At 50.0% G+C, this 22,223-nt stretch overlaps 2 protein-coding genes across 6 annotated transcripts in view; one reads left to right on the top strand and one right to left on the bottom strand.

Moving 5' to 3' along the window:
• Positions 1 to 14,892, top strand: part of SLC7A1 (solute carrier family 7 member 1) — a 59,206-nt gene extending 44,314 nt beyond the window's left edge. Inside the window, exons 6-13 of the mRNA XM_079775062.1 lie at positions 845 to 966; positions 1,549 to 1,771; positions 2,519 to 2,658; positions 5,312 to 5,414; positions 7,317 to 7,534; positions 7,798 to 7,964; positions 8,605 to 8,713; positions 10,209 to 14,892. Of these exons, the coding sequence (XP_079631188.1) occupies positions 845 to 966; positions 1,549 to 1,771; positions 2,519 to 2,658; positions 5,312 to 5,414; positions 7,317 to 7,534; positions 7,798 to 7,964; positions 8,605 to 8,713; positions 10,209 to 10,312 (1,186 nt within the window). The 3' untranslated portion in view covers positions 10,313 to 14,892. The remainder of the gene's footprint in view (positions 1 to 844; positions 967 to 1,548; positions 1,772 to 2,518; positions 2,659 to 5,311; positions 5,415 to 7,316; positions 7,535 to 7,797; positions 7,965 to 8,604; positions 8,714 to 10,208) is intronic.
• A 2,162-nt stretch (positions 14,893 to 17,054) lies between these two features.
• Positions 17,055 to 22,223, bottom strand: part of MTUS2 (microtubule associated scaffold protein 2) — a 603,680-nt gene continuing 598,511 nt past the window's right edge. For all 5 annotated transcript variants that reach the window (XM_079775057.1, XM_079775060.1, XM_079775058.1 and 2 more), the window contains one exon: positions 17,055 to 21,471. In XM_079775057.1, coding sequence (XP_079631183.1) covers positions 21,258 to 21,471 — 214 coding nt within the window. In that variant the 3' untranslated portion in view covers positions 17,055 to 21,257. The remainder of the gene's footprint in view (positions 21,472 to 22,223) is intronic.

Here is a 22,223-nt window from a genome sequence, read left to right as displayed (position 1 = left end):
CTGCAGCCAAGCGGAAAATGTGGCCGCAGAGGAGGGCTGGAGCTGCACTTCTCAGCAGAAGGAGCGGGGCTCCTCTTCAGGTGGCTGAGGCTCACGAGTAGTTGGTGAGAGGCAGGGCCTGCGATAGACGGATGTCAGAGACTGCCACCCAGACGAGTCCTGGCAAGAGCTGAGCACACTGTTCAAGCTCAGATGTAGTGTTTATGTTAGAGTCACAGGTTTTGATCCATTGGGACTGTTTTCTGGATCTTTAAGGACTTTGGGGTTCACAAAATGTGCTTCAGCAAACAACTGACCCCCGCCCGTGAGCCCAGCTGTGCTAGGCACCAGTCTCCACCTGAAGCATCCCACCTGTTTACTTTGTGTGCGTGGGTGCTTAGGAAACAGGGTTTTGTTGACTGAAACTGAGCAGTTTTCAAACCTCAGTGTCTTTGGAAATGCTTGCTTTGAGACCTGAGTTACTGGCAAATATGGAGACTTCTGCCGTTTATCCCTACATCTGGGGCCCCTGCACTGCCTGGCTCCATTTCTTTCTCTAGGATTCTGCGGGAGAGGCTGCATTTGTTGGTCTCTCTCTCTTTCCTGTCACAGTCCCTATATTCCATCCCCACCCCACATCTATATTTAGAAGAGGCTTCTGGAAAGGGCATGGTGTGACCGGGCCACACCAAGTGAAGGCCTGTTGTCCACAGTCAGATGCAGTGGCTGGCGACAGCTGCCAGGGGTCATGGCCTGAGGGTCTGGAGCAGTGGTCATAAGTCAGGTGGTGGCTGTTTGCAATGGCTTCTCTTTGGGACCATGAAGCTAGTGTTGTGATCTTTGCTGTGGCTCTTTTTTTTCCTAGTGAAACGAAAGAAGGGGATCCCGGTATTGGTGGGTTCATGCCCTTCGGGTTCTCTGGTGTCCTGTCAGGAGCAGCGACCTGCTTCTATGCCTTCGTGGGCTTTGACTGCATCGCCACCACAGGTACGCCCGCCCGCTGTCGGGAGCCCATGCCCCACCCTCCAGCTTTGCAGACAGGCCAGCCTAATTTTACCCACCGGTCACTATTTTCCTTCCTGTGGGCTTGTGCCAGTCATCAGGCTTCCACACCTGAGTAATGTGTAGATTATAGCTTCCTGCTGATCTTTCCTGCCCTTATCACTTCCCCAAGTCACAGTTCCTGGTAGGAAACTACATCCTGAATGTGACTAACCCTTCTACTAGAATGGGATAATGACAAACATGGCTACAGCCTGACTTCCTATCTGTGCATCATCCGGGAGAAACGAAGCCATTAAAAATATTGTCATCCTGGCGAGTTGAATAGTCTAGGCTCTGTTGGACCTCCCAGATCTGCCTGCCAAAGGAAACAAGTCTTTTTCTCGGCGGAACCGTGATGTAGAGGCCAAGAACAGCATCGAGGACCTAGGGGTCATCTGGTCTGTGTCGCAGAGGGCCACCGCGTGTTTCCAGAGCCCAGGGAGGCATTTGTGGTGGCACAGGCTCCCTGGACGCTGAAAGGCCTGGGCCTTATGGTTTGTGGTTGTCCCTCCTGGCTGCTTCTAGGTGAAGAAGTCAAGAACCCCCAGAAGGCCATCCCCGTGGGCATCGTCGCCTCCCTCCTGATTTGCTTCGTCGCCTATTTTGGGGTGTCGGCTGCCCTCACACTCATGATGCCATACTTCTGCCTGGACAAGGATAGCCCCCTGCCTGAGGCCTTCAAGCACGTGGGCTGGGATGGCGCCAAGTATGCGGTGGCCATTGGCTCCCTATGTGCTTTGTCTACTAGGTGAGGATTCTCAGATTCTTGGGTTGATGTCAGGTGTGGTGGGCCGGGTAAAGCTGGACACACAGGTCTGCTGTTAAAGCTACTCTTTTCCCTGGAAATGGAGCCAGTGCCCCAACCCTGATTCTCTGGCTTCTCCTTGTTGCTATGAATCACCCAAGAGTCATTTGTCTTACTGATCTTCTTGAAGAATTTTTTTAACATCATCTGCTCAGCAAGGGACTGTCTTTCTGTCCCTGACTTTGGCCACTGGACCAGGCCAGCTCTTTAAACACTGCATTTTGGCCTCAGTTTGGCCATAACGTGGAGGTAAGCTTGAAAAAGGGAGTGAGTGCCTTTTAGTGAGAGGCATTTTGCTCCTTGTATTTCCTATTAGCCCATATGAACATTTACTAGTACTATTTGTAAATGTCGATTTACCATAGAGACATCTTCATGAATGCTGGGACGCTTTTATTTTCTGTTTGAATCAGCTGGAAATAACTGTAGGAATAAATGTAAAATTTCACTTCCAGGAAAACGATGACTAATTTGTGCTGGTTTGTTAGGCTTTTCCTGTTCTTAGACTTATGCATACTCAGAGCAGTGCTTTCTCGGGTTGGTGAATGGAATTTTGAGGTTATCTAGCTTGGTGGCGGCAGTCCTGGTGAGAGTCCAGGGCTCCTACTCCTCAGGTCAACTGGGCTGGTCACATCCTGGTGCCTTGGTTCCTGGGAAGCTCCTCTAACCGATGCCTTTTCTTCCACCTAGCCTTTTGGGTTCCATGTTTCCCATGCCTCGAGTTATCTATGCCATGGCTGAAGATGGACTGCTGTTTAAATTTTTGGCCAAAATCAACGAAAGGACCAAAACCCCAATAATCGCCACGTTAACCTCAGGTGCCATCGCTGGTAAGAACTGGGACTAATTTCACACACTAATATTTCAACAGTTGAGTCATTATTATTCCCTAGGGAAACATCCTGAATTTTACTGCGGTCTGTGAGGAATTTTAACTTTTGTTTTCTAGCCTTAGACCTGGTTTATTGTAAGGTAACTGCCCTTCCAACAAAAGGCAGAGGCCAGTGCTCCAGAGGATGTGATGGAATTCCCAATAATTTTGAATTCTTCTGTTATTATTATCCTCTCATTGGCCCGAGCTTAGGATACACATGGTCCCTCAAAGCCATTAGTCTTCTCCTTTTCTGAGTGTCCCTGAGTAGATTTGGGTAAGATGACATTCTTGCATTTGCAAGCCAAGTGAGAGTTTGTGTTATTACTAGAAATGTAGTGTCCTTGTATCTTAGCCTGTGAATTCCCTGGGAAACGAGGATCCCTTATGATTGGTGTTGTATAAAATGTACCACTTTGCCCTGGCCAGTGTGGCTCAGTTGGTTGGTGCTATGTCCCATGCACCAAGGGGTGGTGGGTTCAATTCTTGGTCAGGGCACATTAGCTGGGTTGCCGGTCCAGTCCCCAGCACTTTGAGCCTGTGTGATGATCCAGAGGCCCCAGATTAAGGAATCGGGGGGCAGAGGTTCGGGGCGGGGCTGAAATTTATTTGCACTACATGCTGTTTGTTGTATACCTTTCCTCCTTTAATGACTCCATTTCCTAGCAGGAAAGGCAGTGTGATTCCGTTGTACAGAGGTGGAAGTGGAGGCACAGAGAGGTGAAGGCAGAATGCAGAACCATAGTGTAGATCTGGCTCTTGGTTCCTGGTTTGTTTTTATGCCAAAGAGGCTGGCTCCTTCCAGGGTGTGAGAAGAGCATCGGGTCATTTGGTAAATTAGGACACGTGATACCAGCCAGTTTGTGCCATGGGGACTTGGCAGATGGCCATTGGTAGGACATCTATCATCTTAAATGAATGAGTTGTTATTAGTAGGATTTATGCCCTTAGCAAAGTGTGCTTCATTGTGTGGATTAGCATTACATAATGGAAGAAAGCTAGCTTTTTATTATTTACTAAATTTGCCCTGTAAGTCTACATTCCTTTTTTATTTGTTTGTTTTGTTTTTTGTTAATCCTCACCCAAGGATATTTTTTCCATTGATTTTTAGAGGGAGTGGAAGGGAGAGGAGGAGGAGGTTGGGGGGAGAAAGGAGAGAGAGAGAAAGAGAGACAGACATCGATGTGAGAGAGACACATCCATTGTTGCCTCCTGCACTCACCCCAACTGAGGCTGGGGATTAAACCTGCAACCCAGGTACGTGCCCTGGACCCTTCAGTGTGATGCTCCAACCATTGAGACACACCAGGGCCAGGGCTATAATACATTTTTTAGAGTGATTACAGTGGTCAGGTTAAGGGACACCACATATCAGAATACAACCACTATATTTAAGGGATTAAAGCATTGGAAACTGTAAAGATTTTTTCAGTATTTACATGTAAATTAATTATATTAAAGACTGGCCTTAATTTCCTTCCTGTGCTGATTAAAGGAGATGAAACTATCATCATTAAAGTGACTACAAAGTACATTCACTAAACTTTTTTTGTGTGTGTGTGTGGGAGTGTAAATAAGTATTAGGTTTTCTAAAATCACCTCACATTGAAGAAGCTTGTCTCGATTTCTCTGAGTGGGAATGCAGGTGCTTGTGGCGTGCATAGTATGCCACGTTCTATTTATCTGGAAGTCCTCTTTGCTCCTAAATCTTATTATTTATTCACAATTTAAATTTGTTTTAGCTGGAGTGATTTATAGGAGCTTGAGAAGTATTTGGAAAAGCAATGGTTTTGTGTTTGTTTTAAATTGTCTCGGTTGTGAATGATTGGAAAATACCCCAAAATAGACCTAGCCAACTTATTGTTTAAATGGGAAACAACCTCTATACGTATGTGAATACACATACACATTCTCAGAAAAAGTACAAAGGATTTTCAAATAATTATGCATGTTTGGTTCTGTTTTTTTTTTTTTTTTTTAAGTGTGGTCATGGTGAAGGGCTTGAAATTGTTTGGAAATAACACTGCTTTCCATGCTCAATTGTCTGGGTCAGGAGCCTCATCCATCTCCTCATCATTGTTGCTGACAGATGCATATGTCTTGGGTGATATACCAGAGACTGTTCTTACCATGTTCAATGAGTGCTGGGTGGATGATGAATGAATAGGTGCATGGATGATAGATAGATTGGATGGCTGATGGATGGATGGATGAATGATGAATGGGTAGGTGGATAGATGTAAATGATTTGTCTATGAGTTAGAATAATATAGAAGAAGAAACACTGGACTTGGAGTCATTAAGAACCTAGTTCAAATTCTGACTTTTGCATCTAGCTTTGTGACCTTAGGTAACTCTCCCAACCTTGTCTGAATTTCAGTTTCTCCATCTGTAGTATAGGGGTAGCTTGCAAAGTTATCATCTTGAGGACTGTGTACATGACTCAATCCTGAGCTTTTCTTCCTTTAAGCATCTTTCCATGGAAGGGCCTGGGGTTGGGGGGCAAGAAAAATAAGCACCTCTGTATGCTCTGGATTACAGATGGGGGTGGGTCTGGATGTCAATAAGTATAGAGGGCCATCCATGGATCCTGATGTTTGTCTCCTCCCCAGCTGTGATGGCCTTCCTGTTTGACCTGAAGGACTTGGTGGATCTCATGTCCATCGGCACTCTCCTGGCTTACTCTTTAGTGGCTGCCTGTGTGTTGGTCTTACGGTATGTATGGCTTTTCTGGTCCCATGACAGAAATGCACATGAACCTTCTTAGCCTCTTAGCAGTTCAAATTATTGGTTTATACAGTGCAAATTTTAGGTTGTTAATAACTCCTTTGGGAACTTCCCAGGAGAGGGTGGGGATATGGTGGTTGAGAGCCTACTTATAGAGAATATCCATGAAAAGATTCAGGGGTGGCCCCACCTCCTTCTATAATGTGCCCTCATTTTTCTGGCTGGATTTTGGGGAGAATAGAGACAGGTTCTAGCCAAGCTGCTGGACCTAGATATCGGAATCAGCTTTTTTGAAGGCTTTGGTGGTGATTTCAATGTGATCCAGCTTCTTGGGACAGAGTCGACTGGGGACTGGCCCTGATGGGAGTTGGGAGAATCCAGTGAAACTTAGGTCCCTGTGATGACCTTCAAAACTCAGGTTACTGCGATGCTTCATTGCACGCTGCTGGGGAAAGGAGTCCCATTATATGGTGTGGGATGGCTGAGGTTGATATTCAGGAAGACTTTCCAGGTTTTGGTGATAATAAAGCAGTCTGGGCTTAGGCTTGGTGTCTCGGCTACTCCAGGGCACCCCCTCAAAGCATACCTCCTGGTGCCAATTTTTCTTTGTTCTGGAAGGACAGGGCTCTGCTTCCCAAGTCCCAGAAATGGCCCAAGGTAGCATTCATCATGAGAACATGTACTCATGGAGACTCTTAGTGTTGGTCACCTGGCAAGACCCTCCGTATTTCTTTCTAGGCATTTATACTTACAGGCCACTGATCCCATTTCTCATGTGCTCAGCATCTAATGTATGTAAAACCTGGGTTGAGTCTTGGTAGTGATTGTATAGGATCAGCTAAAACTAGTTTACGTCCACTTATCTCTTCCTAAGGGCTCATTTCTCCAAGGTCCCCCCTCATCCTCCTCCTCCCCCCCCTCCTCCCCCTCCGCGCCCCCCCCCCTCCTCCTCCTCGATTTTTTACAGAGAGGAAGGGAGAGGGATAGAGAGTTAGAAACATCGATGAGAAACATCAATCAGCTGCCTCCTGCACACCCCCTTCTGGGTATGTGCCCGCAACCAAGGTACATGCCCTTGACCGGAATCGAACCTGGGACCCTTGAGTCCGCAGGCCGACACTCTATCTACTGAGCCAAACCAGTTCTGGCCCTACCACCTTCTTAATTGACCTCATGGTGTTACATTAAGTGAATCAGTGAAAATATAGTGAATATCTTTATGCTTACTCTTAGACTGTATGCAAAGTAATTCATAAGGCACTCTGTTTTTCAAGACTGGTGGAAAAGATTTGCGCTTCGTTCATTTTGGGTAGGAGGATAAGGAGCCTCATTTAAAATGACTGCGGGTAGCTTGTATCTTGAAAATCATGCCACTGAACTCTATAGATTTATGCCAAGGCATTGGAGTTTTAAAATAAATTGATCCAATTAAGTCTCACAAACAATATCTCAAAGCCATCAGCCTGCAGACACATTTCTCCAGCTCTCTGCACCAAATAGGATCCTGATGTTATTGCTTTCTATTTCTGTCTGTGCATTTAGTTCCCTGCAGCCTGGTTTTGTTGGAAGTGGCCTAATATCTTAAGTTTCCAAGGGCTAGAGCTACTCTCAGAGCCAGAGAAACCATCTCAAGACATTTCTCTGGGCTCGTTTATGGTGGAGGTCAAGTTGTCTCAAAGCAGAGACACCAAAGAAGGCTGTTGCCAGAAGGCGAGACCCAGCTCTCCTCTGTTTCCACTTTGCCAGAGAAGACATCATTCTGGCCATCTTCTTCCCATTTGATGCCTTGTGTCCTGGGAAACTTACCTTTGAAGGCTTACTAAGAACTTGAATTATTGCTTGTTCTTTTGCTTAGTGAAAACATATCATGTTGGTCACATTTGTCTGCAGGTATCAGCCAGAGCAACCTAACATGGTATACCAGATGGCCAGAACTACCGATGACCTGGATCAAGTATACCAGAATGAATTGGTGAGCACCAGCGATTCCCAAACAGGCTTTTTACCAGAAGCAGAAAAGTTTTCTTTGAAGACTATACTTTCACCCCCAAACACGGAGCCCTCCAAATTCTCTGGGCTAATCGTGAACATTTCCACCAGCCTCATAGGTAAGAGCCTGCCCTTCCTTGGAATGTGTCTGGGGTCCTGCTTGTGGGCACTGCGTGGTTTCTTGTTGCTGGGTATGGGGGTGGGTGTCAGAAGTCCTGCTGCTGGATGGACTGTGCTATCGGTCATTCTGTCCTCATTGCAGGTGATGCCTACAGAAATAGAGCCTCCCTCTCCATAGGTTTTGGGGAGAGCTGAGAATATCATGGGAACTTGAGAAATGGTTAAGTTGCATCTGTCTTCCTCTCTTTCTCTCTGTCTTCAGCAATTCTTATCATCATCTTCTGCATCGTGACTGTGCTTGGAAAGAAGGCTTTGACAAACGTGGAATTGTGGGCCATCTTTATGCTCATTATCTCTGCCATCCTCTGCTCAGTAATCACGGTCATCATCTGGAGACAGCCTGAGAGCAAGACCAAGCTCTCGTTTAAGGTGAGCAGCCCTGCCCTGAGGTTCTGCAGGGAGCTGCCTGATGAGACAGAGCCGCATGGGCTCTCCTAGGTGTGGGTGTTTGGCGGGAGGTGCTTCCTGGCCAGCCTCAGGGGAACATGGGCCCATGGGCACAGACAGTGCCTGGTGGGGACCTGACCCTTGCTCTCAGTGGTGTAGCTCCAGCTCACCCACAGGGGCTTCTCACAAATGCCATCCAGGTGGGCTGTGTATCATCACCAAGCCTTGGAGGTTCACTTTCAAATGTTACAGATAATAGGGTAGTTCAACCTTAGAGGTAAAGCGGAATCCTTCTTCTAGCCCCTGCTTTAATGGTAACATAGCAGGAGTGGAAAATAAGAATAGAGCTTTCTTTGGCCATTAGTTGCTCAGACTCAAGCTCACACCTGTTAGGGTTTGCCTGCATGAGGGTGTATTTATGTTGGAGGAGTTGGGGGTACAGAGGTAGGACTGGCACTCACCCCTCTTCCCGATATAAAGATGGTAGCCCATATAAGTCTCAGAGGTCCATATAAGTGTCAGGTGCAGGATGTTTTCCGGGTAGTTTTGTTAAATGGTGCACACAGGTGCCAACTCCATATCTCTGCTGCAGGGCTGACGCTGCCACCTTGTGTCTCCGCAGGTGCCCTTCCTGCCAGTCCTTCCCGTCCTGAGCATCTTCGTGAATGTCTATCTCATGATGCAGCTGGACCAAGGCACCTGGGTCCGGTTTGCGGTGTGGATGTTGATAGGTATGTCCCACACTCCAGTTTCTCCTGAGACCTCCCACCCCTACTGCTCACTCATGTCCCTGCTACTTACTTGGCAGATGGCTAATGTCTTTGAACCTCCTCAGTTCAGATTTCAAAACAGTAGAAACACAGGTAGTCAACAATTTTCTCTCAGATAACAAGGAGCTCCCGGTAGTTTGTGGGTCCTTCCCTCCTTTTCAGATACTCTTCATTTTAATAGCCTCTTGCCTGAAGTAGTTATGTTATTGGGCAAGAGCTTGAGGTTAACAAGAGCAAGGCTATGAATGAGCATGAGCCTGCTGTCAATAAAGCACCAGTGCTTCTCACCCCAGTGGGAAAGTCGGGACCTCACCTCTTTTCGTGGGCTGTGGGCGCTGGCAGGGCCTGCAGGGGCTTGGGTGTCACCTTGTGGGTGCTGGTCCTGCCTGGTACTGACGGTGGCCTGGCCTCTGGGCCTCTGCCTCTGGGGATAGCAGGAGATGGATCAGGTTTCTTCCTCAGCGTCCAGTCTGAGTGCTGATGAAGGGCGACTGGCCTTGACCTATATCCCTCCGTGTCCCTGCCAAGAGCAGAAATCTCAGGACCAGGTTCTGCTAAACCTCTCAGTCCTGGGGCCACACCTTGGGGTAGACGGCTGCTGCTGTGCCATCTCCAGGGTGGTACTTTGCTATCCCATTCTCCGCAGACCCCTCACTCCCCTCAGAGTCTAGCCTGTGTTTAGCTGGACAGGCATCTCCTATAGAGTCATTCTGTGAGAGCGGGCTCAGTCTGCGCTCAGCCCGCTGTGCCCATTCCTTGAGACTGCAGAGCCAGGCGCTTACTTCCTGCCAGAGGTGCAGGGACTGCTTCTGAGCATCCCTATGTAAGCGCCTGGCTTCTGGGCATTACCTACTTCCTGTACTTTTGGTAGCTGAGTCGAGTCCTTCCTTTAAGGACCACTCTCCTTATGTCACCAGCAAAAGGGTGGCCCCAGGGCCAGCTGGGTCACAGTCTCTGGGCAGTAGTTAGAATCACAGATCTCTGGACCGGACTGATTCGTACGGTACACACATTCCCAGGTGACCCGAATGCCTCCTGCAGCGGGAGCCACTTACACAGAGAAAACGAGCAGCCGGGACTGTGCAGACAGACAGAGATACACCCTGGCAGGGAGAAGCACAGCTTCCGCAGTGTCTGTCTTGTCCCCTCTGGTGGCCACAAGCCCCCCAACCAGGTGGTCAGTGGATGAAACTGAGGGATTAATGTCCCTCCCAGGGGCCCCCAACTGAGCAGTTCCCCCTGCTCAGGAACTTCCCTGGTATGAGGCTCTCCAGAGGGTCCCCTTTGCTGTACCTGTTTGAAGAGTCGTGTTGTTTCTTTAAGTGTAAAAGTGTAGAGAGTGGGGGCTCAGCTCAGAGCAGGCAGCGTGTCGAGGCTTTGCTAGGCCCCAGGCCGCGCTGTCTGCTTCCTTGGACCCTATCTGTTCTGTTCACTGCTCTCTGCTCTTGGCCTGCAGGCTTTGCCATCTACTTTGGCTATGGGCTGTGGCACAGCGAGGAGGCATCCCTGGTCACTAAACAAGCAAAGACTGCCGATGGCAGTTTGGACCACTGCAAATGACGCACAGCCTCACCCACCAGAGGTGACAGCAGCCATGAGGGATGCCCACGGAGCACCCAGAGCACCTTGCTGTCTCCACCAGTGCCGCAGGATCCACCCACAGCCACAAGGCCCCTGAGCAGCAGAAGGTGCGCTGCCTGGACTGCATCCTCAGCCCACATCTCGAAGGGCCGGCCCCGTCTTGCTCTAGGGCAGGCTCACCAGGCCGGTTACTCCTGACAGCTCCCTTCCAGGGCCACGTGGCTGTGGCTGGCCACTGCATCTGCTAACTTCCCTCTGAACGAAGAAGGCAGCCTCCTGCCGTGCTGCTGTGGCCCTAGGCAGGATGGGGATCTCCTTCTCATTACTGGACATCCAGGGCTCTGTCCCCAGGCACCGTTCTGGTATTGAAAATGCGGTTACTCCAGACTCATAGTAGCCATCTCCCCGCTCAGCCTGGAACAGCCGGCCATAAATACAAGATGAGTACCATGAAATAGTATGCCTCCACAGGTCCACCCCTGAGCCAAAGGGCAGCTTACTCCAAAACAAAAAACAAAGACTGATTTTTTCCCCCGCCCCTGCCCTCTGAGTTGCTTCCAGAAGGGGTCTTAGGACTGTGACCCCTTCTCCACTCTGCCACCTTGACAGAGCTCAGCCCACTCTGCTCTGGACCCAGGGCATGTAATTCTGGGAAGACAAGCAGAAGGGAGCGCCACTGGGAGGCAGGGCTGGGGGGCCGGCTTCACTCCAGGACGCTTTTACATGGGGGACCTCCTTCAGCCACCAGGCCCAGCCTATTCACTGCTGCTCTGGTGTCTCACTGCTGCTCTGTGTCCTGAGCAACTGGAACGTGACAGTTTATGGAGGATTGGCCTCAAATTAGTAGCGCTCAAAACACCCTTTTCTGTGGGTCTCTGCTATTCACTGAACCCTGTCCTCTGATGCTTGCGGGCTGGTGTTTGGGGTCGTGTAAGGTTTCCAGGACAGGTGTCCACTCATTCGGAGGCGAGACCGTTTCTCCCCACACTTGTGGCCCCTGCCATGATCTCGTTGGCCCCTCTCTCAAGTCAGTCAAATTGAGGCCTCCTGTTAGTTGCTGTGAATCACTCCACCAAATAAGTTGGTGCTTATCATTAACTTGGAAAATGGCCAAATGATTAGTCTATGCCATCAGTGTATTGTTGAGAGTGAGGGGCCCGCACACTAGACAGTTGGGGCATATTGCTATCCCTCTGGTGTACCTGTCATCCAAATGCCCTGGGTTTGTGTAGAGGTTTGGAACCCGGCCCGACCCCCTGCTCCATAAGTCTCCACAATGAGCTGCTCTCTGCGGCACTCACAGGCAGAAGCTGGAGTCCCATCGTCCTCGTCAGAGTGTAGTCCAGGAGACAGGAGGCCCTTGTTGACGGGGGTAGAGGGAGACAGACATTTCACACAACTCAGAACATGTAAATACTGCTTTCAAAGCTTATTTTCCCATTTCTTCCCCTCTGGCTTTTGGCACAAATCTGATAGAAAGAAGCTGGTAAGTTGGTAGCACTTGTCTTTTGTCCTGCCCCAGAAGACTGGATGAAAGTTTAAGTTTGTGAAACAGCCAGATGGCTAGGCTGGCCACTGGAGGACGGCTGGGCAGTCGGCCTGCCCGGGGCTGGGCCAGTGGTCAGGACCCAGGTGGATGATCCCAAGAGTTCAAAGCTTAGATTTCCAAAGAAAGGTATTTAAATTTATGTAGATTGGTGCTGTAAACTATTTTGATAAATATTAACTTATTTTGTTTGGGTTTGGTTGTCTGCTGTTTTCTTGGGGCCTGTTAGCTGTTTGCTCCATGTGGCTGATATTTTTCCATGTAAAGAACTGGAGGGAAGGTGTGCCTAAAAGAGAATGTTTTTTTTTTTTTTAATTTCTCTTTCTGACTGAAATTTCCATGAAAGACAGTGCCCAACAGACTGTGATTACAGTTGACTTTTTCACTAGCAGCATCCATCGTTCTGCCAACTGCAAAGGTGCGTTTCCTGCACTGCCTCACGGGTAAGAACCTCCCAACAGCGCGTTCCCTCCTTCCGCAGCCCAGAGCCAGACCTGCTCACAGAAGGCTCAGGGCTCAGGGTAAGGAGAATCCCTGCACCCTCCCATCAGGCAGAGCCCCAATGTAGGGCAGGGCCTCCGAGGGTGACTCAGACACAGTGCACGTGGTCCCTGCACTCTTGCTGAGAGTAGTTCTCTTCCGTGTCTGAGGGCCATGACATAGGGATGGTATTGGGGCTAACCTCTCAATGTGAATAGACTTATCACACCCCTCATCCTGCCCCTGAAATACACACACACACACACATACACACACACACATACACACACACACACACACACACACACAGAGGCAAAAAGAAAATCCACCAAAAGTGCCCCTCCCACCGAACAAGAATAGGATTGTCAGTTTTGCAGCTCGGCCAGTATTTTCCTACATAGAAATTTCACACATCTAGAGACACCCTTTGGGGATGTTGTGTCTACTCATCTGTGCCCCAGCCCCGAATGCTGAGGAGGGAAAGACCCTTTATGATGAGTAAGTGCCCCTTCCTGCCTCTGCATTCCCATCAGCATGTTTCCATGGCCTGGCCACTCACAAAGGAGCACATTGGAGCCTCTGCTGAAGAGGGAGGGTGGAGGGGTTTCCAAGGAAACAGCCAAGCCAAGCCTCTGGGACTTTCCAGGAGGGGGACCCTTGGCCTCTGCACATGCCTCACCCTGCCCAACAGCTCTCACTCCCTCACCCCAACTCTGAGCTGGATTTGTTTTTCCAAGCCAAGGAGTAGTGATAGAGCCATTTTTTCCAGGCTGTTTTGGAAGGACTGTTGCCAGAACCCCTCCTATCTTGCCCACCTTTGGTTTTATTCCATTGAGTTACCAGGCAATCAGCCACCTGGTCCCATGTGCTGATGTGTGTTTTGGGCAGCACAGGTCTGCCTCCTGCTGTGTTCCCGCCCCAGCTCCCAAGGCCCTGACGCACTGCCTCTGCACCTGTGGCATGGCCTGTGTTCACACTTGAATGAGGCACCTGGCCCTGCCTGATCCTTGACCACTGCATTGGGTCTGCATGCGTGGGGATGGGAAGGTAGATTCTGCCAGGTATCCTGTCCACCCCCACCACTAAGGCAATCTGAATTGACTAAGTTTTGCTATCCCAATAGGATGGCCTCTAGCCTAACATTGGGAGACAGATCTTTGAGGTCAGGGTGGGAGGCTGGGTTCCTTGGGTGAGTGTGGACACACCTCATGGAGGCCCTGCCTAGAAGGTAAGCTCACTGGCATTTTGGGGACCTCTGCTTAGCTTTGTACCAGAACCGGTCCTTTCCGATTTGAATGCCCCACTGTTACACATTCCGATTTGAATGCCCCACTAGTACAAGCCATCACCATGAAGACAGGCCCCGTGACCAGTGTGTTCCAGGATGGATGGAGAGGGAGGGTGGGCGCATCCACTCTGCTGGGCGAAGGGGTGTGATGCGTATGTGCAGAACTGGTCAGTTCCCTTCCAATGGAACTAAATATGTTATGTATAGTCTAAACTATATCTGTTTGCCATCATAAGGAGAGTATTGTACTTAAGGTTCCTTGGGGAGAGGAGATGGAGATTTTGTCAGACTCCCCTGGACTTTCTGGTAATGAAATGCTTTATTACCATCCAGTGGTGTAAGAAGCTACACTCTGTATTTCATCATCGTCATTATGATGCCTGAAAATTAGGCCAAAAAATGTCAACTGACTTTCTTCTTCATCACTATAATCCAGAGTCTTTGTGCCCATTGCTTCGCTGAAGTAGCGCTCTCTTTCAAGGGGACATGGACTGACCAAGGGTCTCAGGCGCAGTTGTCAAGGAGCCATCCTGGATCGTTCTCCAGATGTTGAGCTTGAGATGGACGACCTTGGCCGTGAAGCCCAGGCGGTTTTCTCAGGGTGAGAGTGTCCGCAGGCTCAGGAAGCAGGGCTAGGAAGATGCACTCAGGCTTTGCTAACGTAGTAACGAGGTGTGATCTTGTGTTTCCTGATGACAAACTTCTTAATTTGAGAACTTATTCTCCCACTTGAGAAGTTATAATATATATTTAAAATAAGTTTCCTGTTTAAGTTGTGCCTTTCAGCATCGCTGGGTGCAAGGAGCACCAAGGGTGGTGATGATCCCCATGAGGGCTGGCTTATTACCAAACCCGAAGAGCTATGGTTTCTCCAGTAAATGTTTTCTTCTATTGAACATGGAGCCATTATTAAATGAGTTTTTTCTTATTATGTAAATTGTAAAGTATTTTTTGTTTGATGCTCTATTTTTCTAATAGTTTTCTTACAATTATGATACTAGAGTTAGATTTTAACGCTAACTACAAATCAGGTTGGTCTCTGCTGGTCCCTCCTGTTTTCACTTTAAGAACAAGCATAGATGTTGTCCATCATTTTTTTAAAATGTGAAACTCTGTATCCTGTTTTTGCTGACAACACTGTGCATCGACAATGTCTTACTGTACTTTATGTTGTAAAATCGAACTGTTTTGTGGTACATTATCTCATGCTTCTGCAAATTCTAATAAATTCTGTCTATAGCTTCAGAGTGCACGGTGTCCATCTCAAGAATTCTAGCAGCTTTTGGCCAGGTCCCCAAGAGTGGCAGTGCCCCACGGAGAGTTCCAGATCCCACACTTTGCTTCTTTATTATCTTCCTGCCTCCCCACAGGCAGGTGTTCTATCGCCTCCTTCAGCCATTTGGTAGAAATCCTTATTCCAACAATTAGCTGGAAAACGCAGAGCCAGGAACCCCTAGAGTCCTCATTTATGATCCTCTGTCACTGTCTCCCCACCTCCCACTCTCCACACTTGGCTTGGGTTTGGGCCCCAGAGGTTTCATTTTCTGAAGGACTTGGGTGTTGGGTGCAGCTAAACCCCTCACACCAGAATGTCCCTCCACACCCACCATTCCTTAGGGAGGATGGGTGCATGCAGGGCAGGGAAAGGGTGGAGAGGATTGTAGCTGCTCTCATACTTGATCTTGACCCCATTCCCCCTTGAGAAAGGATCATTTTCTTGCAAGGAAGGCAAATTCAGTCAAATTGACCTTAGCTCTCACACACTGACATGCAGTGATCCATTGATCACATGGGAAAATCTGCTGCGGGAAGGACAAGGCCTACGTAACCTGTGTCATCTCAGCTGATGACAGTGCTGGAGGGGACACCCAGGAGCGCAGAGGGAAGGGCAGGGAGTTGCTGTTGGGCCTGGTGCTGGCGGCTTGTCATGGGGAATAAAATACTGACGACCAGGCACATCACCTCTGGTGGTCGGCCACATGGTAAACTGGAACACGAACCCGATGGTGTGGAGGTGTCCCCGACATGTCCCCAGGGTGTGCAATGTCTGGGGACACGGGCAGGCAGGAGTCCATTGCATCCCTCAGGGCAACTTCTCAGAGGTCTCCAGTGAGCCCAGTCCCTGGCCTTCAGGACCAGTGGGCGTCAGTGCCCCAGAGAGCCCAGAACGGGGACAGGACCATGGTGGCAGGGGGTGCTTGTGTCCTCTAAGCACTGGCCTGAGCTGAGCACATATGAAGCCTCTTCCAGCAGTGCCACACTGCCACCTAGTGCCCGGCCACAGGGTTTCCAGCCTTTTCTTAGGGAAACCTTGAGCCCCAGAAAGTAAGGATCCAGTTTGCAGGCCTGAGGGAGAGTCCCCTGAAGCACCTTCCCCCTGCACAGTGTGGTTATGATACACTTCTGGTGAATCCAGAGCTGCGCCAACAGCTTGGCATTCACAGTAACAAGGAATCCTGCAGAGGCTCTTCACCAGGTGACAGCCAGGAATTCGGCCACCCTGCCCACCGACCACTCTAGCCCAGCCTGGCTCAGCCCCCAGGGCAAGGCAGGGTTGGAACACCTACTGGTGGTAACACTGCTGGCCCCTCTTCAAAGGGAACAGTTTTGTTTGAGCAAATCAAGCCTGTCCACCAAACCATCAACACAGCCATTGAAAAATGCACTGTGAGAGAAGGCTCAGGGACCAAAATGGCAGCGCCTTTGCTAATGAGCCGAGCCCTTTGGCCTGCGTTTCAGCATGGCCAGCACCTAATCCTAGAGGAAGCAGGTTGAGTAGGGAAATGGAGAAGCTGTGCGGGTTACACTTTCCCATGGAAACTTTAACATTTTACTTTGCAAAACAATGAAGTTGGCCCTGGTGGGGTAGCTCAGTTTGTTTGAGTGTCGTTCCAATACACCAAGGTTGCGGGTTTGATCCCAGAACAGGGCACATCCAAGAAGCAACCAACGAGTGCATACATAAGTGGAACAACAAATCGATGTTTCTCTCTTTCTCTCAAATCATTAAATAAAAAACAATTGTTTAAAAACACAATGAAGTCACTTGTTGAGTGCCTGCCGGTGGTCTGTAGTCACTGGAGAGGGGATGCAATACACCCCCTGCTGCATTAACCTGGGTGCAGGGAAGACGGAAACCACCACCCAGAGAGCAGCAGCTGTGCATGGGGGCCTGCTGGTTGTCTGTGCAGTGGGGGCCCTAGCATGCTGCACCCAGGCAGGATCCTGGGTCACTTGCAGCAGAGTGACCCCAGCTTAGAGCTGTGTCGCATCCCATCCCCTCAGGTCTTCGCTGGAAGGGCCTCAGAGACTTGGTGAGCCAGGTGGGGAGGAGAACAGAGCTGGGCTGGCTGAACCCAGGGAGCCAGTTGTTCTGTTTTTAAGAGGTTTGAGAGAAGCAGAGTGGTTACAAAAGATATTAAGCAAACTCAAGTGATTTAATTGCCCTTGTCTTAACAACTTTGGGTGTTTTTTTGTGTATATTTAAGCATTTGATCCAAACACTCCAGTGGGCAGAACACTGATTCTTGATAACATTGTGCAGTCCCAGAGATCTGGTTTGATGCCTATACTCTGAGGCAGCACCAGCTGTGCAAACAGGTGAGACCCCTTGTTTTATTGTGCTTTGATTTATTGCACCTCACAGATGCTGCATTTTTTACAAATTGAAGGCAAGACCCTCCACTAGTTAAAAGATTACAACTTGCTTTATTGCAATAGTTGCTTTATTGTAGTCTGGAACTGAACCCGAATATCTCCGCAGTCTGCCTGTCCCCACTTCTGGGTTTCTACCTGAGCATCGCTCCTTCCTGTTGAGATGAGTGACCCAAGTCCCACGCAGGGAGAGCAGGCTGTGCAAGGCTCCTTGCACAGAAAAGGTGACCAAGCGGTTGACTTTAGAGGTCTCTTCTGCCTGCTGCACATCAGCTGTGAGAGGGGACAGTTCTCTGCAGACAGGAAGAAGTGGCTCTATCCTCACTTCCTGCACATGCCAGCGGCCGAGTCCCCCGCCTGCTCAGGAAAGGTGAGACCTCACATGTGGACGGAAGGAAATGAAGGTGGTGGTTATAAAAGTGGAGGACACAAGACACACTAAAAGACACTAACAGGCTGGGACAGGTTGACAAGTGAATCAATAAATACGTAGTCACTATCAATAATCTGGAAGCTGGGTGACTTAGAGGGGATTCTGTGGTCCTTGCAGGTCTGGAAGTGACTCAAGGGGATTTATCATCCGTGAAAGCTCTCTTGTTCAGCAGCTGTTCAGGATGGCAGACTTGCTATAGTCTCACTAAAGTCCCCACCACTCCTGTATGACCTACAAAAACACCACAGGGAACTGGTCAACTAGGGGTCTCCCTTGCAACCTTAAGCAGGGGCAGGCTGGCCAAGTTGGCTGCAACCCAACCAGAGGTCAGGATTGGGGAGCAAGAGCTTTCAGGTTGAAATAAATGTGCTGGCTGCACAGAGTATTATAGGAGGAGCCACAGAGCTGTCCAGGCTCCTGTGCCCGCTGTTGGCATGAGAAAGCCTGATGGGTCATCTGTGCACAATAAGGAGCTGCTGACTGACCATCACACCAGGAGGGCTCCTTGCTGCTCATGAGAGAGCTCTATGGCCATCCAGGCATGAACTGACAGGATTTAGGACACATCAAACTTTTGTTGGGGGTAGAGTCATAACCCAGTCCAGGGCTGAATTTGAAATCAATGGTAAAGGGATTGCACTCAATCTTTTGTGTCCCTTTCCCACTGACTCCAGCCCACCCAGCCTACTGAAGACAGCCGGGCCAAGCAGAGTCACTGAGTCCCTCAAAGCCAGGGCCAGGCTGCTGGAGATCCTGGCCTGCAAATATGGGTGTGGGGGCCTCGGACCTGCTGAATCAGGGCAAAAGGGCTGGAGACTCCGTGGCTGACCCTGGCAAAACACTGAAAAAAAAATCCAGCCTACCAAACACCTCCCTGGCTGCTACGGATCCAGCCCGAATTTCCTCAGGCCTGGGCCGGTCAGGCCAAGAGTTACATCAAGTGCGTGTCACAGGAGCTCCCTCAAATTAACTTTAATATGCTTCAAACACAAATATGCAATACAGAAAGTGTAGGGGCCGGGTAAGGAATGTGTGACCCCGTTCGAACAATCACACCCAGTGTGCCAGTCCATCAACCCCTTCCCCTCTCTGACACCCAGCCAGAATCCTGCCCCTGCTTGGGGGCCTGGCAGTAGGGAAGGACACACACTCAGCTCCCAAATACCAAGAAAAGGTCGGTGAGGTTTGGTGGGTTTGTCTGAGGCGGGCGGAGCTGCAGCATCTGTAAGTGGAAACAGATGACAGGACTTCCATGTTGAGAGACGTCCAAGTCCTACTAGCGTGCGGGAGTGGCCAAAGGGAGCACGATGGCTGCCACCCCTCATGCTCCAGGATAACAGCCAGATGTGATGGGAGTCCATGAAGAAGGATGAGGCCAGGGCAATGTAGGAACTAGCTCAAGTGCCCAAGGTGAGGGCTGGTCAGGGCAGAGCTCCAGTCCACCTGGAGAGGGATTATTTAGTGCTAACATCACACACCTTGGCCACAATAGGCTAACACACTGTGGCACATCCTAACAGAACACTGGAATCGGGATTGCTGTGTAACTGCATTTAGCAGGTGTCCCTACGGACGCAGTTCCTAATTTGGAGAGCTGAGCTACCGCTGAAACTGTGTTTGCAGGTGGTGCCGCTAAAAGAAGACATAACTAAACTGTATACTTTGTGAACGTGGCATAATCTACTCTAATGGAATGCCCAACTCAATATCACAGCATCATGCAGAGCCATAGAAGGAGAAATGTTTCTTTGGTGGGCGTCTACTGTGTCTGTCCCCAGGATGGGCCATACCATTGAAGGTTTGCTAGAAACAAGATGGACCTTAAGCCAGGAAGCCCAACCTGACTCAGGCAGGGAACACAGACCAGGTGTGTCTTCATGCAAGCGAAGCAGGCAGGCCTTCGGGCAAGCCGACCCCTGCCTTCCGTGGGCCGTCTCTTCCCCACCACAGACGTCCCTGCGTGAGTCCACTTGCCTTGGTCCTACTCAAAGACTGCCCTGTGCCCAGGACCATTTCCAGGGGCCTTGGGGAGGAAAGGACAGGGTCTCTGCCACAAACAAGAAACAAAGGCATCATTATCATCATATCAATTGTTAAAACTACTTCCCTGTCGGGTGTCATGCTCCTAACCTTCCACAGCACTACGGGAACACCTCTCACGTTCTAATTCTACCATTTCAGAGACAGATGCCAGTCCGGCAGCCAGTGACCGCTGGCTGGCAGTTTCAGTGGGCTCCTCTGTGTAGAAGGACCTTTTGGGTCTAAGATGGGAGCACTGTCAGGGTGGCATTGCTCGATGATCCTGCAGAAAATACACCTGGGTTCCTGGAGGGTCATGTGATGGTCTAGCTCAGCGTGGAATTGGTCCCCCAGGACGGAAGAATTGGTTTTCTGGAAGCCCCTGCTAGAACCCCTGAGCCATCTCAATGTACAGTGATGGGACTGAGTTACTGAACCGAACTGAAGGGGAGGTTGCTATGAATGGGGGCCTGAAGGTCATGTCGGTGGGTTGACCACTTGCAGCATCAGATCAGAGCAAACCACATAGAATGCCAGAGCTTCCCTCCTCTGGGCTTAGTCAGGGCATAGATCCTGTCAGCAGTTTTCCTTCTTGAGGCCGCAGGGCGAATGGTCTTGGTCAACTCCAAGGTCATCCTCACCCTCCCTCCAGAAGGGCATGCTCTTCCATATTTCCCCCGAGGGTGCAATAGCTGAATGACAGATTCCAAGATGCCGGTTAGGAAAAAAGCAAAACTTGTGTTTACAAGACTATAGATGATTCACTGTCATGTCGAAACATCCAAAATGCTGCTAAACCCCACAGGGTTTCCCACTGCGCTCCCTTATCCACTCCTGACAGGAGCATTAATAATTAAAACCTGCAAATTATTAATGTTGACTAAGAAGCTGATTGTTCCAAAGGCAGTTACCGTTCACAAGTCGCTGGTGTTTGTGTTAAATACAGTACCACTTGGTGGCAGGTCGAAAGGCGCTTCTTCTCAGTATCTTTTTTTTTTTCTTTTCTATTTTGGGTAGAAATATTCCTGGGAAGCTAGATAGAAATGCGTTTTCATTTCCCAAGTATTCTTAGGCACAAGTTAGAAAACTGCTGACCTTCACCAAAATATGTCAGCACTTCATGTTATAAAAAAATGCAATTTAGAACCACCGCGTGTGCAGATACGTACATTGACATATATACACACGTCGGTGCAATACACAATGATTATTCAGTATAGATTCCAAACTGAACTGTCACTAACCTGAAATTCTGCAGTGAAAATTCATCGCTCAAAAGCGATTGACATTTCTTTCTTTTGGCTCTAACTACGGTCAACGTTTGCACATCAGACACTAACGTGAACACTTCCCTCAGTGCCAATACCAGGGAGGAGCAGTGGGCTCCGGAGGGTGCCGCTGTGCAGCTACTGAGCATGCGCGGGGCTGGCCGCGGTCGAGACTCCCTCCAGGTGGAAGCGCAGGGTGCGTGAGCGGCCGCAGCTCCGAGGGCCGCGTGGCGTTGTCATCTGGGCGTGGTGCCCACTCTGGCGGGTGAGGAGGGTCCGGAGGAGGAGCCGCGGTAAACAGGGGACGTGGGGGTGAGTTTAATTGGGCTCGTTGGGTCCCCAGTTTGGAGCTTCCAGAGCAACTCTTCATTGGTACGGCTCAACCTCTTCTTCTCCTGGGCCTCCTTCTCGGCGTACTCCTGCAGGTTAGCGTTCTCCTCGGACAGCTGTCTGCACGGGGGAGAAGACAGTCATGCCACAGGGCCTTAGCCCGAGATGCGCCAGGCCAAGGATGCCTGCGGGGACACCGGGGATAAGTCGGACCCTAACCCACAACCTTGGTTGAACCACTATTGCTGCTTGTCCCACTACCACATGGGTTCTCAGGGCCTCCCTGCCAATAGCGAATCTGCTCGCATCCCTTTGTCCCCGGCCCAGGCACGGTGACAGTGAGCCCTGCAGGCAGGGGCGGAGATCGCCTCACATCCCCCGGCATCCAGCCTGATGCCTGGCCGGATCTCCGAGATGGGGCTCAGCCCTCATGGACAAAAATAGCCTCCCACTGGCTGTTTTACTGCACACTGACCACAGAGGGGTTATCTCCACATCCTTCCCTGGAACTTGGGGACCTCAGAGCAGGGGACCAAGATGGAGACGATGTCACCAGGAGCAGCTGCATTTGGCTACACGGCTTCTCTCTGGCACGTTCCATCTCTGCTGTCCTCTGCCAGGGCCAGCCCTTCACTGCCAGGGCCAGGCTGGCCCATGGCGACTGCTCAGCAGCCAAGGGAGACGTGGGTCTGCACTGCTGAGCTGGCCGAGCGCAGGGTGGCGCACATGGTGGTTCCCTTTTCCCTGGGAACACGCAGCTGGCCCCTCTCCAAAAGACGCGCTGGGAACAAACCTGAGCAACACCCAGTCGCATCGGGGCTCCTGCCATATGCTTTCCGAGGGTCGGGGAAGCCTCACAGCTCAGAGGAGTG

This window comes from Cnephaeus nilssonii (genome assembly GCF_951640355.1).
Source record: "Cnephaeus nilssonii genome assembly, chromosome: 6".
In the NCBI taxonomy this organism is placed as follows: Eukaryota; Metazoa; Chordata; class Mammalia; order Chiroptera; family Vespertilionidae; genus Cnephaeus; species Cnephaeus nilssonii.
Note: the sequence above shows the minus strand (reverse complement) of the source record. Positions and strands in the feature narration are given on the sequence as shown.